The following is a 16119-nucleotide window of genomic DNA, read 5'->3' on the forward strand; positions in this document are numbered from 1 at the left end:
TCTTTTGGGCTTGTTTTCATAGACCTGGTCGCTTGTTTCACTCACAGAATCGTCAACCCCCGGAGCCTCTGCAATGCATCCGGCAACAAAACAAAACACACAGCATTTGTTTCGCTAGCTTCGCTTTGGAGTTGATATATTGGTAATATTGGTATATGAGTTGAGAATAATGATGGTATCATCTAGTTCACAAACATGACGAGCAGACTAGAGTGTTGTTTTTGGAAAAGCAAAATTTGATTTTAGTTTTAGTCATAGTCTTTTGAATAATTTTCATTTAGTTTTAGTTACATTTTAGTCATTTTGGCGTGCCTTGATGCCGTCGTAATGGCTGATTTTACGCTTGGTGAAAATAGCCGATCTACAAGCTCATAACACGTCACAACGTGTTTGTACAGCTTGTAGATCTGCTATTTTCAGTAAAATGACTTGTCTTTTACTTATACTGAATCTCTTGTCCACTAGCCCCTTCCTAACATTTTACTCTAGTTTATACAGTTTCTGTTGATAGTTTTAGTCATCATAGCTTAGTTTTCATTTAGTTTCCATGTAGTTTTTGTCAGTGAAAAAAGGTAGTCGGCGAACATTTTTCGTCTTGGTTTTAGTCGATGAAAACGACACTGCTCTACAGTGGAGTATTTACCATCATTCATCACTACAACATGGATAGCGTCGGCTAACGATGGTCGCCAGCTGACCGAACATGTTCGGTTCTTCATCAACGGGCTCTGACGCGTTGGCAAGGCGATGTGGACGTCAAGCGACGGGAGCTCGTCATCGGGAGTCTCCTGCCGACAAGCTCGCGACACTTTCAAAGTGGCTTACAGCCGACAGTCTGTGCTACTGAATACCAATGTTATGCTGAAACTGGTGACCTACCAAAGTCCCACTTCATCAGCAGTCATCATGAACACACAGTGACCTTTGGGGTCACATAGTTCAATAGGTTAAGTCAAGTGACCTTTGGGGTCACATAGTTCAATAGGTTAAGTCAAGCTCTTCTACTGACTGTCTCCCTCTAAGATTTCCTACTTGATCTCTGTTGCTCGTTGACCTAGGTCCATTTATCTGAAATCCATTTTAGTTTCTGAGTCAGGGTTCCACTTATTGTATGTAGCGCACACACACACACACACACACACACACACACACACACACACACACACACACACACACACACACACACTATCGAACTGTTGTTTTGTAGTTACGTCAGAACCTTAATCCAGATGATTTAACAATGTTTTCTGCTGAATATTTGAAATGGTGAAATCATGTTGTCCTTAATCTTTCTTCAGCACGGCCACAATACCCAAGTCTGTATAGAGGGTATGCGCATGCATAAAGTGAATGGCAGATCGAGTGACAAAGTGAATTTAATGTTGTTTAAAGTAATTTCATGCAATCAAATAGGACTTTTCTATTTGGATGTATGGACTGTCAAGTCCAGGAAGTAGTTTTTTGCCACTCAGTAGGCATTCCCACATAACCTCCGGGTATGATGATGATGTCACACGCATACCCTCTATTGTCAAATTATACAGCATGGCTTTGAAAGTATACAATTATAATCCTTAGATTTAGAGAATAAGTAACTTCCAAGTAAAGATTAACATTTAAAATGAAGATTATTTTCAAGTCATTAGATGGTGGCAGAACATAATGAAAGCTAATTTAACTAAGAAATAGATTGATAAAACAGTTGCTTGTGTGATTAGTTTGGACATGGATTTGTAGTGGCTCAGGAGGCAGAGCAGTGGCTTGGTAACCGGAAGGTTCCTGGTTAAATCCCTGGCTCCTCCTGGCTTGAAAGAAAAGTCCAGTGTGTCGAGTGTCTGTTTGTATGCAAAGTGGGGAGAAAAATGTGTGGCAACGGTCACTTTTACTGGTGGTCATAATGACATGGTCTTTGTATACAAACTGTGGCAGGGGTCACTTTTACTGGTGGTCACATGGTCTTTGTATACAAACTGTGGCAACGGTCACTTTGACACTTCCTGCTTACTGGTGGTCATAATGACACACAGACACAAGAATAAACATAATAAAAGAAAAGAAAAACAGCCCAGGCACAACACTATTGTAAATAAATAAAAATGAAGTATCCAAAGACATGGCAAGAACAATGAGCAATAATGACAACAAATGACTATCGATTAAGGAAGGAATAGAGTACATATATTATTTTTTAAATCACACCCGTGTGAAGTGAGCAACTCCGTGTGGGGGTGGGGGGTGGTGGAAGTTCCAGACCCACAGGAACGCACCCAGGGTGTGTGTGTGTGTGTGTGTGTGTGTGTGTGTGTGTGTGTGTGTGTGTGTGTGTGTGTGTGTGTGTGTGTGTGTGTGTGTGTGTGTGTGTGTGTGTGTGTGTGTGTGTGTGTGTGTGTGTGTGTGTGTGTGTGTGTGTGTGTGTGTGTGTGTGTGTGTGTGTGTGTGTGGCATATAATAAATCTAAGGTTGGCATGGAAAACCTCCAAGCACTGTGGCAAACCAATATGATCTAAATAAGGATCCCAGATTTTGTAGAAAGTGTCTGATTTTGACTTTCCTTTTTAATAAACTGTTCGGTTATCTATTATCCCCCATGTTTTTATTAGGGTTTTTTTTAGACCCATTTATTTAGCCTATAGATGGTTTTCATGCAAAAGCTTTTTTTCTGCACTGTTCAACATAAAGATTATTTTTTTTCAAATACAATGTAAAAGTACAATATAATTAAACGTGTATTATTATTATTATGTCTTGGTCCTGAGGTTGCCCTGGCGACGGCCACTCTCTTCATTATTGTTTTCTCCCTTGGACAGGCCTGTGTGCCTTGGACCCACCGAACACATGTTTTGTAGACAATGTAATGATTCAAACGTCTTAAAGATTATAGTGTTGATGTTGAAAAAAGGGCATTCAAAGAGGACCGCAAAGAGAACAATGTGTTCATCCCTCCAAGTTTCATCAATGCACTCTTTTGTCTTATCTATCCTCACCTTACCTATCGATTCCACTATAGGACTGGTTTTCAACCCTTTTCATGTCAAGGTCCGTTATTTATTCGGCATTTGAGCCACGGACCAGCATTTGATAAGATTTAGCCTCTCAGACCCATTTGAGCCACGGACCACCATTTGATGACATTTAGCCTCTCAGACCCATTTGAGCCACGGACCACCATTTGATGACATTTAGCCCCTCAGACCCATTTGAGCCACGGACCAGCATTTGATGACATTTAGCCTCTCGGACCCATTTGAGCCACGGACCACCATTTGATGACATTTAGCCTCTCGGACCCATTTGAGCCACGGACCAGCATTTGATGACATTTAGCCTCTCGGACCCATTTGAGCCACGGACCACCATTTGATGACATTTAGCCTCTCGGACCCATTTGAGCCACGGACCACCATTTGATGACATTTAGCCTCAGACCCATTTGAGCCACGGACCACCATTTGATGACATTTAGCCTCTCAGACCCATTTGAGCCACGGACCACCATTTGATGACATTTAGCCTCTCAGACCCATTTGATTTTGTTCACAATTCCATGCTGAATTGATGGTACCATAGGAGAGATAACAGGCAATCATTGATTAAAAAAAAACAATTCTACATTCTCTAATTGTGTAGACTTTTAAATTAAGTAATGCAGATAATGTAACAATAATATTAACTCTTGAGAGCATAAATGTACAGGTTTGGTTTCATTTTACACTCAAGAGTTAAAGATCTGGACCACCTGGAACCCCCTCAAGGACCACTGGTGGTCCCCGGACCATTGGTTGAAAACCACTGGTCTACATTATCTAAGTAATGCAGATGTTTGACAATAATTATAAAAAGAGTTAAATAACTCGAAACGAGTTAAAGATCTATTAAGGGTCCATTTGGTTACCAAGTTTCCATAATTTAGCTGCTGGGGACCAGTACCACCTGGAACCCTCTCAAGGATCACTGGTTGAAAACCAAACTGCACTATGAGGGCATTCAGCAGCACCACAGTGCCCCCTGCTGCCTCTTTTGTAAAGTGCGTCTCATTTAGTCTGATGTCAATTGTCTGATGTCTGTGTCAATTATCTAATATAATCCTGGGCGCTACACTTCCTCTGCAGAACCTGGGGGGGCAGCAGACAAACATCATGCTTCCTTCTATGCATGAGGAGTCCAAGCTGCTTATTTTCACCTGACGGGGGAGTTTCTCCGGCCGGACGTAGCGAGTGGAAGGAACACGTTATTCGCCCCGGCTGGCCAGGGGGAGGTAGTTTAGAGACCAGGATTACTACATGTTTTTTGTGAGGGTCCCTACCCTAGGGGACACAGGGAGAACATGCAAACTCCACACAGAAAGGCCCTTTCGCCAACAATTTTATTGATAATTTCTCGCCTCCTTCCCCACCAGGAGCTGAGGACCAACGTGGCGGCGCGCTACCACAAGGGCTCGTACAACGACCTCCGCTATGTCGCCGGCGGCAAAGAGGGCGTGGCCATGTGCAAGGGGGAGGAGCTAGGCGAGTTCAACCTGGGCTCCACCATCGTGCTGCTGTTCGAGGCTCCGCAGGGATTCGCCTTCAACCTGGAGGCGGGCCAACGGATCCGCTTCGGGGAGCCAATGGGAACGCTGTGACAAAACGGATGGGTGGAGAGAGACTCACAAAGGAGTCGGCTGGCCGACAGAGAAAACGGCCGTGCCTGTCTGGTAGGTCTGGCTACGGCTAGAGAGAGAGAGAGCGAGAGTGCGGATGCAGACTCGCGCTCAAACGGACACTTTTTTTTTTTTTTTTACCTCAATGTGTTTGGTGTTGTTGGGCTGACGTTCCGTTTGAATCCACAAAACCGAAACACCGCCCGAGGTTTGTGGGGAAAAAAACGTTTTGCCACTATAGGCGGGTTAACGTTTGCGAATGTGAAAACCACAACCCTTCCACTTTTCCACCACCTTGGAGTCACAATCATTGTTGTTCGCCCACGTTCACGACAAAATATCTTCCTTTGATTTAGGAAGACGTGAATCCAGTCGATAGTGTAATGGTCGGTGATAGACGGTGCGGGCTGCTGCGCTTGACTGCCAGTGGCATCATGGGACTCTTCATGGCCCGAAAGGGAGAGAAAGAGGAGCTGTAGCCGTGTCTCTATAGAATAATGATAACCATGTGGCCTGATGCTTTTACTTCTGATGATGGAGAGGTGGGTGTGGCTTGATGACGGAAAGGCTGTCGTTTCAAGCCCTGCTGTGCTCCACGTGTCCCGTCCATGTGCCCTTGAGCAAGACGTTGAGGCTGCTAATTGTCTCCGGATGTTCATCGTAAAGCTAGCCGTCCCTTGCAACTAGCCTTGTTGCTTTTTTTTAAATAAATGAACACACACACACACGCACACAGTACACACAGTATACACATTAACATTAAATGTACTTGAGTCCACACTGTAACAAACTGTTAAAATATTTTTAAACTAGCAATCCGCTGTTTTGTAATTTGAGCTTTTGACATCAAATCTACATGTCAAAGTTTGGAAATCAATGAATGGGTCGCTATTGATTATTAATAAAGTTTTGTCCTTTTTTCATTTTTGAACCAGTCTGTTTACTTTTAACCACCGTATAGTGTGAAGTTTGTTATACATGCTGTATGAGTGCAGTGGTTCTCAAGTCAAGGACCCACAAAAATGTATATGCATTTGGCTGAAAACGTTTCTTTCCCCAGGGACCCCCAGAATAGATTTATGTCTAAAGAAACATTTGATATTTTTCAAAACTAGCAGATGTAGCCTACAAGCATTTACAAATGGATACAAGTGGTTAAAATCATTGTCCTGTTATATTAACTACTCTAGCTGGGGACCAAGTGTTGGTCCAAGGACCCTTGAGACCAGCTGGGGACCAGTGTTGTTTTTGACAGCCATTTTTGATTTTAGTTTTAGTCAAAGTCTCTTGAATAGTCACATTTTAGTCACCTGGAATGTTTAGTGTTAGTCTAGTTTTAGTTGACTAAATATCATAAGATTTTAGTCGACTAAATCTACAGTTGATTTAGTCGAACAAAATGTATTTCGGCAGGCCTTGATGCTGTCTTAATGGCTGATTTTACACTTGCTGAAAATAGCCGATCTACAAGCTTGTGATTTTGTAGATCTGCTATTTATCAGCATGCAACCAAGTTTAAAATGACATATCTCTTGTCAACTAGTCCCTTCCTAACTGTGGTTAGACTAGTTTGTATTTGTTGACGAAATTGTCAATATATTTCGTTTTAGTCATTTAGTTTCCATTTAGTTTTCCTCACTGAAAAAAGGTAGTCGACGAACATTTTTCGTCTTAGTTTTAGTCGACAAAATCAACACTTCTGGGGGCCCCCCCCGCTCCTGGCCCCACCCTCTCAGGTCCCCTGAGAGCAGACTTGTAGAACCAAAGGCCTATAAGGACTGTCCTCTGTAAGCCGATACGTCGGTCTTGCAGCTAACGGGGAACGTGAGACCAACAGGTGTCCACTTTCAGACGTGCAGCAGCAGGGCTTGGAGAGGAACAGAATCTTAACGGGGGTTACAACAACTCCCAACATTGGACAGAATACAAACTCAACACAGACCTCCATCCAGCTCATCCTTCAGTTTTATCCATCGGCACAATAACAAAAGAAGTACAGTCTGGATACCACTTGTGACCTCGTTGAATGCTTCCAGTTCCAACCCCTACGTTGTGACCCAATGACCTCGGCCAGGAGCACTTCCATCCCAGCAGCTCAATCACACTAGGATGTAAGTTAAACCTTTTGACAGTTTTGAACACTTAAAAGACCTATATTGATTGATTCAATCCTTTTAACAGTTTGCAAAAAGTACACAGTTATTAGATAATGCAAAAAAAGGCATAACACAATAAGCCCCGAGGGCTTGTTTCCATGGTGGTCCTGTGTATTCAATTCATCAAGACGTATAGATATCCAATACTATAAAAGTGTACTGTAGTGTACTTTGTCGTACAATGAAGTAAGTGTCCTCTCGTGGTGATTGTGGTTTTATTGTAGCTATGATTATAATGGAGTCCCTTTCATGACGACGAGCGGCCCGGAAGAGAATTTCCCATTCATTTTTCCTATAGACGTTTCAGAAAGTATTTATTTAAACTAAAGACCTGTCAGCCTTGGACAAAGCCAACTCGGATCGTGACAAATCATGACAATAAACACAATTCTTTGGGCCGAACAAATAATTAGAAGAAAAACAACAAAAAAAATAGTTGTACCCTGCCCTTTTTTCTGCTTTGTAATTTATTTGTTCTGCAAATAAATTGCAAATAGGCCATACATGGCCTACTTGTGCGCAAGCAGAGCGTGCAAGTACTGCCGACCACTCATGGTCAGCCCCACTATAAAATATACAGTATATACCCACCTTGAAGCGTACCTTAGTTACGTCACCGTCAACAGCCAATAAGGGATCACCGTTCTTACCGATATACATAGCATATACATACATACATACATTCATACTGTACACATACTTTACCCACCCAACATTGAAACAAATCTTAATTACGTCACCATCAACGGCCAATTATAACCATACATAGTCGCATACCACTTTTGATCCAGCCGACCACAGTACATGCACGCTCTGCTTGCGCAAGTAATGAATAGGTAGTTCTCTTCCGGGCCGCTCGTTAGCGGCAGCACTGCGATGCTATATTGTCAGGCAGAGGCGGACAGCATATAACACATTTACACTGACTAGACAATGAAGACTTTCAACTTGAGCCTGACTTCCATCAGCACTTTTAACAGTCCAAATCCAGGATCGTTGTGAAAATGTAAATTAGAAATAGAATAGAAACAAGTCTCCACTCTACCGCTATTTCTTTATTCTTGCTTGTTGAGGTTTTGTTTCCGCTTGGACCACTGATTCGGTCTTTAAAACCAATTAACCTTAAGTCTATGTGAAAGTGGATGCTTATTTGATTGTGCCTCTGCATGCTTGTTCATTTGAAAGGTTGCTTTTGGCGAAGGAAAGCTTGTCATTTGGCAAAGAAGTACAAAAACGTACTAAGCACATGATCCTATAGTGTCCCAGACACTTGTACATCGGCTGTTTTCTGCGAAGAGAAAATAGAGGGGGGAAAGGAGCGGGCCTATTCTAAAGCCCTGGGGGAACACGGTTAACGAAGTAAAGGCCTAGAGGGTTGTAACGGGTTAAGTCACAGGTTCAAAATAGAACTGGATCTCTGACTGTGTCTCTTTGGCGGCATGCATTTTTAAAGAGAGGCGAGGAGAAAGTTATTCCAAAGTGTTTGATTTTCATCTGGTTAACCTGTGTGTGTGTGCGTGTGCGTGTGTGTGTGTGTGTGTGTGTGTGTGTGTGTATGTGTGTGTGTGTGTGTGTGTGTGTGTGTGTGTGTGTGTGTGTGTGTGTGACGGCTGTGGTTCAGGAAACGGCCTTGGCTCTCTCGTCACAGTGAAGAGTGTGGTTGAGGACACAGCCTTGGCTCTCTCGTCACAGTGAAGAGTGTGGTTGAGGACACAGCCTTGGCTCTCTCGTCACAGTGACTTCAGAAACCATGGCAACGACGACGACATTCCACTGGAGTTATGAAAAAGAATAACTGGTTGGGCATTTTTATTTTATTTCTTTTGCATTTTAATTAGCTTGATATAGTATTATTACATCAACCAATACTAATTCCTTCTAGGATCAGATCCGTGGTATTGTATTCAAGCAGCAGTAGGAGTATCAGTAATAAGGATATAATTAGTATAATACATTCATATAATACATTGTTGCTACAGTATATTGTGACCAGTGTTGGGCAGTAACTACTAGTAATGTATTACAGTAATATTATTACTATTTACTTTGCTAAATTAGCACATATGATATTACATATTACTTTTTTGCTTTTTGTTTTGTTGGCTGTTGGCTTGAAAATATTTAATTTAAAAGGTTGAGAGAGATTGCTGCTTTATTTTATAGCATTTTAAGGTGATTTGTGACACTTCTTCTTATTCAAAACAATTCGATTCAGTTCTAAAATAAGCTGACTAAACAGATTGTGTTGTAGGCCTACTACAATAGTAATAGTAATGTAATAATATTACTTTTCCTAAGGAGTAATAAGTAACATATTACTTAGGAGAGTAATATGTTGCTTATTACACTGATTGTGACACGTATAAACCTCTTATACTTACAATTGTAGCCTACTTATACAGCATCACAACGCGGTTTGAGCTTGTAGATATAGGTTTGACACTTTTGTAACAGTTTTGTTGTGAGGTTTCTATACCCGACAGCCAATATATATTTAAAATGTATCTTCATAATATAATATGACACAGTATGTATCTATATCTACCTTACATGTATGACAGTATAGCATTTGACGGATCAGTTCATATATTCTGCATGATGGTTTTGGGCCACTCTATTGTTATGTAGTCACCATGGGTTGCCCGTGGTTACATTTACACACATACGTTATCAAATATTCATGCAGGGAAAGTAGAGTATTGGTTTACACAGCATGCAGCACTCTGCCCACTACGACCAGTCTAAACTGGTCCATGCCCACTCTGCCCCAGAGTGTTAGAGGGGCTGAAATCACTCTGCCCCAGAGTGTTAGAGGGGCTGAAATCACTCTGCCCCAGAGTGTTAGAGGGGCTGAAATCACTCTGCCCCAGAGTGTTAGAGGGGCAGGGGCTGAAATCACTCTGCCCCAGAGTGTTAGAGGGGCTGAAATCACTCTGCCCCAGAGTGTTAGAGGGGCTGAAATCACTCTGCCCCAGAGTGTTAGAGGGGCTGAAATCACTCTGCCCCAGAGTGTTAGAGGGGCAGGGGCTGAAATCCCGCCGTAAGAGGGCACTTTTAGACAAAAAAAGCAGATCTGCTATTTTCAACATTGACTCATACTGGATCTCTTTTTTTTATTTGTTGACGAAATTGTCAATATATTTAGTCTTAGTTTTAGGCTTAGTTTTCATTTAGTTTCCATGTTGTAGACTAGAGGAAAGGTCATGATGAGGTCATCATTATCAGTAGGTTTCACTTGAAAGGACTCAGTAAATTCCACGACAAGCTAGCGACTACCGGTATTTAATAACATTAAAATAATTATTGTGTCGTGTAAGGTAGGATTTAGAAGCTTACAATGCTAGTGCTAATACATGAATCAGGGGCTCCAAATATGTTTCAGCTCGAGAGCCAAAAGAGAAATGTGGCATCTCCTCTGTACCCAAACTCACACACCTTAGAAATGAGGTTGTGTACGTTGTATTTTGGTCAGCAAATTTAGATTATATGCTATAGATTTAGTTTTAGTCACATTTTAGTCACCCGGAATGTTTTAGTGTTAGTCTAGTTTTAGTCGACTAAATATCATACGATTTTAGTCGACTAAATCTACAATTTATTTAGTCGACTAAAGTGTATTTTGGCGGGCCTTGATGCCGTCGTAATGACTGATTTTACACTTACGAAAATAGCCGATCTACAAGCGTTGTGAGCTTGTTGATCTGCTATTTTCAGCATGCAACCAAGTATGAAATGACTTATACTGGATCTCTTGTCCATTAGTCCCTTCCTAACATTTAGTTTAGTTTTCATTTAGTTTTCGTCAGTGGAAAAAAAGGTATTTGAGGAACATTCTTTTGTCATAGTCGACAAAATTAACACTGGTCCAAAGCAACTTCTCCGTTGATGTTTTCCGTCAGAAAGATGGCGGAAGAGGATGAGCCCAACCCGTTCAGCGGCCTGGCAGCCCAGCCTGGGAGCTCGGTGACGTTGGAGGCACCTCTGGCGCGGCTGCCCGGAGACAGTCCTCCCAAGCTGGACTGCATCGTGTGTTTCGCCGGTTTCAACCTGAGTGACCGCCTGCCCCTGCGACTGTACTGCGGCCATACCTTCTGCCAGGCATGTCTGAAACGACTGGATACGGTCATCAACGATCAGGTTGGTGGAGGAGGAGGAGGAGGAGGAGGAGGGCAAGTTTGAATTTGGGGGGCGGCAGAATCCATGCATCTGCTTTTGATATTCCCCTCTATAGACATATCTGCAGACGTCTACATTAGTTTATTACATGGCTTGGTTGAATGCTTGATTCTGATTGGTCAATCGCTGAATTCAGCGGTGAGTTATGTGTTGATAATGACCGCTCCGCTCTATAACAGACCGCTGCCTCATCAAACCCTCTGAGCACCAGCTGCGTGGCGGCACCCCGCTTGATTTACAACATGACAGCCATGTAAACACACACACACACACACACACACACACACACGTGACACGCAATGTCATTTACAGCTAAACATTACTCTCAAAAATGTTTTTGAAAACATTTGAGCGAGAAATAGACAAAGCAGTAGGCCTTCAACTCACTTCCTTGTTTTCCGACAGTGCTCCAGGCCTGCAGCTGGGCAGACGCAGCCAGCACGAACTTATGGAATACTTTTTTTGTTGTGTTCTGGTTCAATTTATTCATTTATGTTAGGTAGCCTATAATATTTGGCTGGGTGGTCATTGTCGGGATATAATTCACCTTCAGGGTGAATTATAAACTCCCTGTCGTGAATTATCTCCCGACAATGACCAGATTATCCCTTACCTATTAGATGTCTTTAGCAGTGGTTCTGATTATCCCTTACCTATTAGATGTCTTTAGCAGTGGTTCTGATTATCCCTTACCTATTAGATGTCTTTAGCAGTGGTTCTGATTATCCCTTACCTATTAGATGTCTTTAGCAGTGGTTCTGATTATCCCTTACCTATTAGATGTCTTTAGCAGTGGTTCTGATTATCCCTTACCTATTAGATGTCTTTAGCAGTGGTTCTGATTATCCCTTACCTATTAGATGTCTTTAGCAGTGGTTCTGATTATCCCTTACCTATTAGATGTCTTTAGCAGTGGTTCTGATTATCCCTTACCTATTAGATGTCTTTAGCAGTGGTTCTGATTATCCCTTACCTATTAGATGTCTTTAGCAGTGGTTCTGAAAATATTTGAAAGAATGTGAGTGAAACAGTTTAACAAATCTTGTATGGGGGTCTTTTATTAAAAAAAAAACTTTTCAGGATTCCAAATTAAAAAAAGCAAAAAACTATTCAGGATTTCAATTCAAATATAGCAAAAACAGCTGATCTACAAGCTCAAAACGCGACATTTAGTGGCCCTCTCCATCGTCAAAGTTTCCCACCTCTGCATGGTGTAGATATGTGGTATAATAGACATGTCTTCAGAGGTCTGTCGGCGAATAGACGTTTACACCTCATATGTCCAAAACCTTTACCTTTCGGGATGTGTCCCGCTTGTAGATGATCTGCTACTGTTCACACCGTTGTGTCTGTGTCATTTCTCCTAGATGTGGATCCCCTGTCCTCAGTGCCGTCAGAACACGCCTCTGCCCAGAGTGGGAACCAGCGGCCTGGACCTGGACTTGGCTTACTTCCTGGCCGTCAAAGCGGAGCTGGATCCCTGTCCCTCCCAGGCGTCCCCTGGGAGGTCCAGACGAGCGGGACAGGGCGGGGGGACGCTGTCCTCCGCCGGACTTCCTGCCTGCTGGGATGATGAGAAGCTGTGGTCGGGGAAGTCCGGCGTGGTGGACATTCCACCGTCTGAATCGGCCGCCTGGCCACGCGTGGGATTGGCCGAACCGAGGTTCCATCGCTATAGCAACTGTTGCCCGGCGTCCCTGTGGTTCTGTTGCATGTTCTGTTGCCCGGGCCGATGCTAGGTGTTTTTGAGGGGCGCTGCTAGCCCCTCTATTCAGCTATTAGCGTAGATCTTTGTCGTACACAAACATTAAATTCCCATTGACAATGAATGGAGAATTGACGTCATATGTGGACGAGCAAAATGGCTATTTTTGTCCTACAAAGTTAGAATTAAATTGCCATTGACAATGAATGGACCATTTTACGTATAGTGTCTGAGCAAATCGGCTTAGTGTCTGTTTTTTCCCACACAAACATTATATTCATATTGACAATGAATGGAGAATGTTACGTCATAGCAAATAGGCATAGTGTCTATTTTATCTATCATGATGATGTACGATGTTAAGAGTTATTATACTGTATGAATGACGTCATCACCATGATGTCCCGCCCTTATGGCGCTTGCAATAGTAAACCACAATGCTGCAAATATACCTAGAATAATACATTGGCTTAAATGGATATTTCACTATCAGGCTTATGTGAACACCCCAGACAGTTTTTAATTTGCTCGATTCAATATTTAGATATTTGATATTCTTTTCAGCTGCCCCGCCCCCTTCGTATAGAAACCCATTGAAACTTCAAACTCCACTTTAACCATGATAGATTCATCGAAAACACCCAACCTTTTCTTTTCCTGGTGACTGATATTGTCCTTCTAATATGTTATTTACTGTTTTAATTTTTTTGTAATAAGTATTTTGGATTTTTTTTGTCTCCTCCGTCCTCCTGCTGTAGGCGCTTATTTTCCAAAACAATTATTAAAGAAAGATGAAGCTTATGAAAGAAAGATGGCAAAATAAGCAGACCTTGTTGCAGAGTGCAGGGAAAGTGGATGGAGTGCCAGGACGTACCGGTGGAGGTGGGAGCTAGAGGCTTTGTTGGTAGCTCCACGTCACGCCTGCTCAAGGACGTGGGTCTACGGGGAGCCAGGCTAAGCAAGGCCACCAAAGAACTGTCAGAAGAAGCAGAGAAAGCAAGCTACTGACTCTGGCTGAGATGACGAGACAAGTCTTGGGGGGGATCAAAATAAGTTGCGCTGCAGGGGGTGTCAGAGACGTCTCTGTTCACTGCCCCGCCACCAGGAGATGTTCTGGATAAGGGGCCAAACATCCATGAATGGTGGTCCCCAGCTGATGACCCTGCAGCAAAACTTACCTTTCTGGTATGCGGTCAGGCTTAGGCTTGGCTCAGGGAAGAGGACGCCCCTGCCATGCATAGTCCTCCATGGCACCGTTGGAGGTGCGACAAAGAAAGCAGGAAGACCATCCTTCTGTATTAAATAATATTATAATATATATTTTTTGTCTCCTCCGTCCTCCTGCTGTAGGGGCTTATTTTCCAAAATAATTATTAAAAATAAATGGAAAAAGTAATTAAAACAATACGGCCCCTAAAGGACAATATCAGTCACCAGAAAAAAAGGACGGGTGTTTTCGATTAATCTACAGTATCATGAGTTTCGAGTTATAATGGGTTTGTATATGAAGAGCCACCCCCAGCTACAATGAATATCAAATAACTAAATACTGAATCAAGCAACTTAAAAACTCTCTGGGGTGTTCACATAAGACTGAGTAGACGATAAAATTACCACATTCTTTTTAAGTGAAATATCCCTTTAAGGGAGGACGGCTGGGCGGACAGACCACATCGTCACCGACGTCACGCTCATGTCACCATGACTCAGCCATAACCATATAAGGACTTCTCATAGCAGCTACATCCAAATATGGAGTGTGTTGTCTATAACCTCAGTGTGTCATCGCGGTGTCAGGAATAAAAGGGGGCATGCCCATGATGATAGCATGAAGGACTCACAGATACAGAGATCTATCTCCATATATGGGCATATCAGTCGGAACGACCTAGGTGTTAGGGCCACGTAGCGGCCCAAACATCTAGTTATACAAAATTATACGTTGTATTAAGTATTTGAATGACAATAGCTTTACTTTTGTTTACATAATTCATGATCAGTTCTAACTTCCAACACCATTGCTTTTCCCCCCTGAAAATGTTAATTGGTTTGCTTTTCATGGAGGGGAATCTAAAAAGAAGACATGTTGTTTGCCACCGTACGTGATTTGTTAGACTGTCAATATTGGTATACTGTACATGAGCTATAATCCTCTACCAGTCTAGGGTGTCATTCCAATGAATAATCTATCACGCATCCTCTTGCACTTGTGTCAGACTGTCAGTATTGTCATCTGTCACCCATTCAAATGGACCCATTCATATCCAGATGTACAGTTGGTTTCTTGTTATGCTATTGAATCCTAAAAAGCAACAGTTGTTTGGGAGTCATGAGGTTTCCACCTGACAGAGACGATGTATGGCAACATAATTATATTTTTTTCCCCTGAAAACTTAGGTTGGATTTAGAAGGTGTTTTTAGAATCAGCCTCAGGTATAAAAGGGTTGTCACAATACTATACCAGCCTTGCCCATGGTGTCTATGGTTGTGAGTTAAAGCACTGGGTGGTGCAGAATAAACATGTAATAATTCCTACACATGCACTGTGCTGTGTGATTTAGAGATGCATGATTTTCAAGGACTGACTGACTGACAAGAGACAACAGTAAAAAAAGTATTTACTGTTTATGTAGAGTACATTATGTACTCTAACAGTAATTATGTGCCACCTCTTAAACAGTATCTGTACTCAAGGAAATTAAAAGGACAAAAAAATGACAAAATGTGTAAAAAAAATCTCTGGACTTAAGCGTCTGTCCAGTACGTGATCCAGACATTGTGGGTTCAAATCCCACTATGCTCTGTACTCTGAAACTTTACTTTGAAGAAAGAAGAAAATAAAAGCGCACGGAAATCTAACTAATGGAAATTGCGGAAATGGAAATTGCGGAAATTGCGGAAATGGAAATTGCGGAAATGGAAATTGCGGAAATGGTGGAAATGGAAATTGCGGAAATGGAAATTGCGGAAATGGAAATTGCTCTTCACTTATAGCTATCTATTTTCAGGTAGATTGTTTTATTTTACTCAGTCAGCCATATCACTACTCATTTTTTTTCATGAAAAAGGTCATAGCTGGGTAATCTATTTTCAGGCAAATTGTGTTTATTGTATTTTATTTTACTCAGCCATAACAATTTATTTTCTGTTAACCAACTTGCTGGCTGGCAGGCAGGCAAACAGCTACTCATAGACAGGCAGACAGACAGACAGACAGCTACTCATGGAGAATTGGACAGGCAGGCAGTCAGACAGCTACTCATAGACAGGCAGACAGACAGCTACTCATGGAGAATTGGACAGGCAGGCAGACAGCTACTCATGGACAATTGGACAGGCAGGAAGGCAGACAGCTACTCATAGACAGACAGACAGACAGCTACTCATAGACAATTGGGCAGGCAGGCAGACAGCTACTCATAGACAGACAGACAGCTACTCAT

General features: G+C 42.3%; 2 protein-coding genes across 3 annotated transcripts in view; both read left to right on the top strand.

The window, feature by feature from the left end:
• pisd (phosphatidylserine decarboxylase) overlaps nucleotides 1-5560 on the top strand; it is a 31803-nt gene extending 26243 nt beyond the window's left edge. For both annotated transcript variants that reach the window (XM_080768030.1, XM_080768029.1), the window contains exon 9: nucleotides 4397-5560. In XM_080768030.1, the coding sequence (XP_080624156.1) occupies nucleotides 4397-4621 (225 nt within the window). In that variant the 3' untranslated portion in view covers nucleotides 4622-5560. The remainder of the gene's footprint in view (nucleotides 1-4396) is intronic.
• A 5138-nt stretch (nucleotides 5561-10698) lies between these two features.
• rnf224 (ring finger protein 224) lies at nucleotides 10699-12710 on the top strand (the record flags this gene model as incomplete). Its single annotated transcript, XM_080770267.1, has 2 exons — nucleotides 10699-10932; nucleotides 12339-12710. 2 exons carry the CDS (start codon nucleotides 10699-10701, stop codon nucleotides 12708-12710), a joined length of 606 nt encoding a protein of 201 aa, XP_080626393.1.
• Between the last annotated feature and the right edge of the window lie 3409 nt (nucleotides 12711-16119).

This window comes from Protomyctophum bolini, assembly GCF_963924005.1.
Source record: "Protomyctophum bolini genome assembly, chromosome: 1".
Lineage (NCBI taxonomy): Eukaryota > Metazoa > Chordata > Actinopteri > Myctophiformes > Myctophidae > Protomyctophum > Protomyctophum bolini.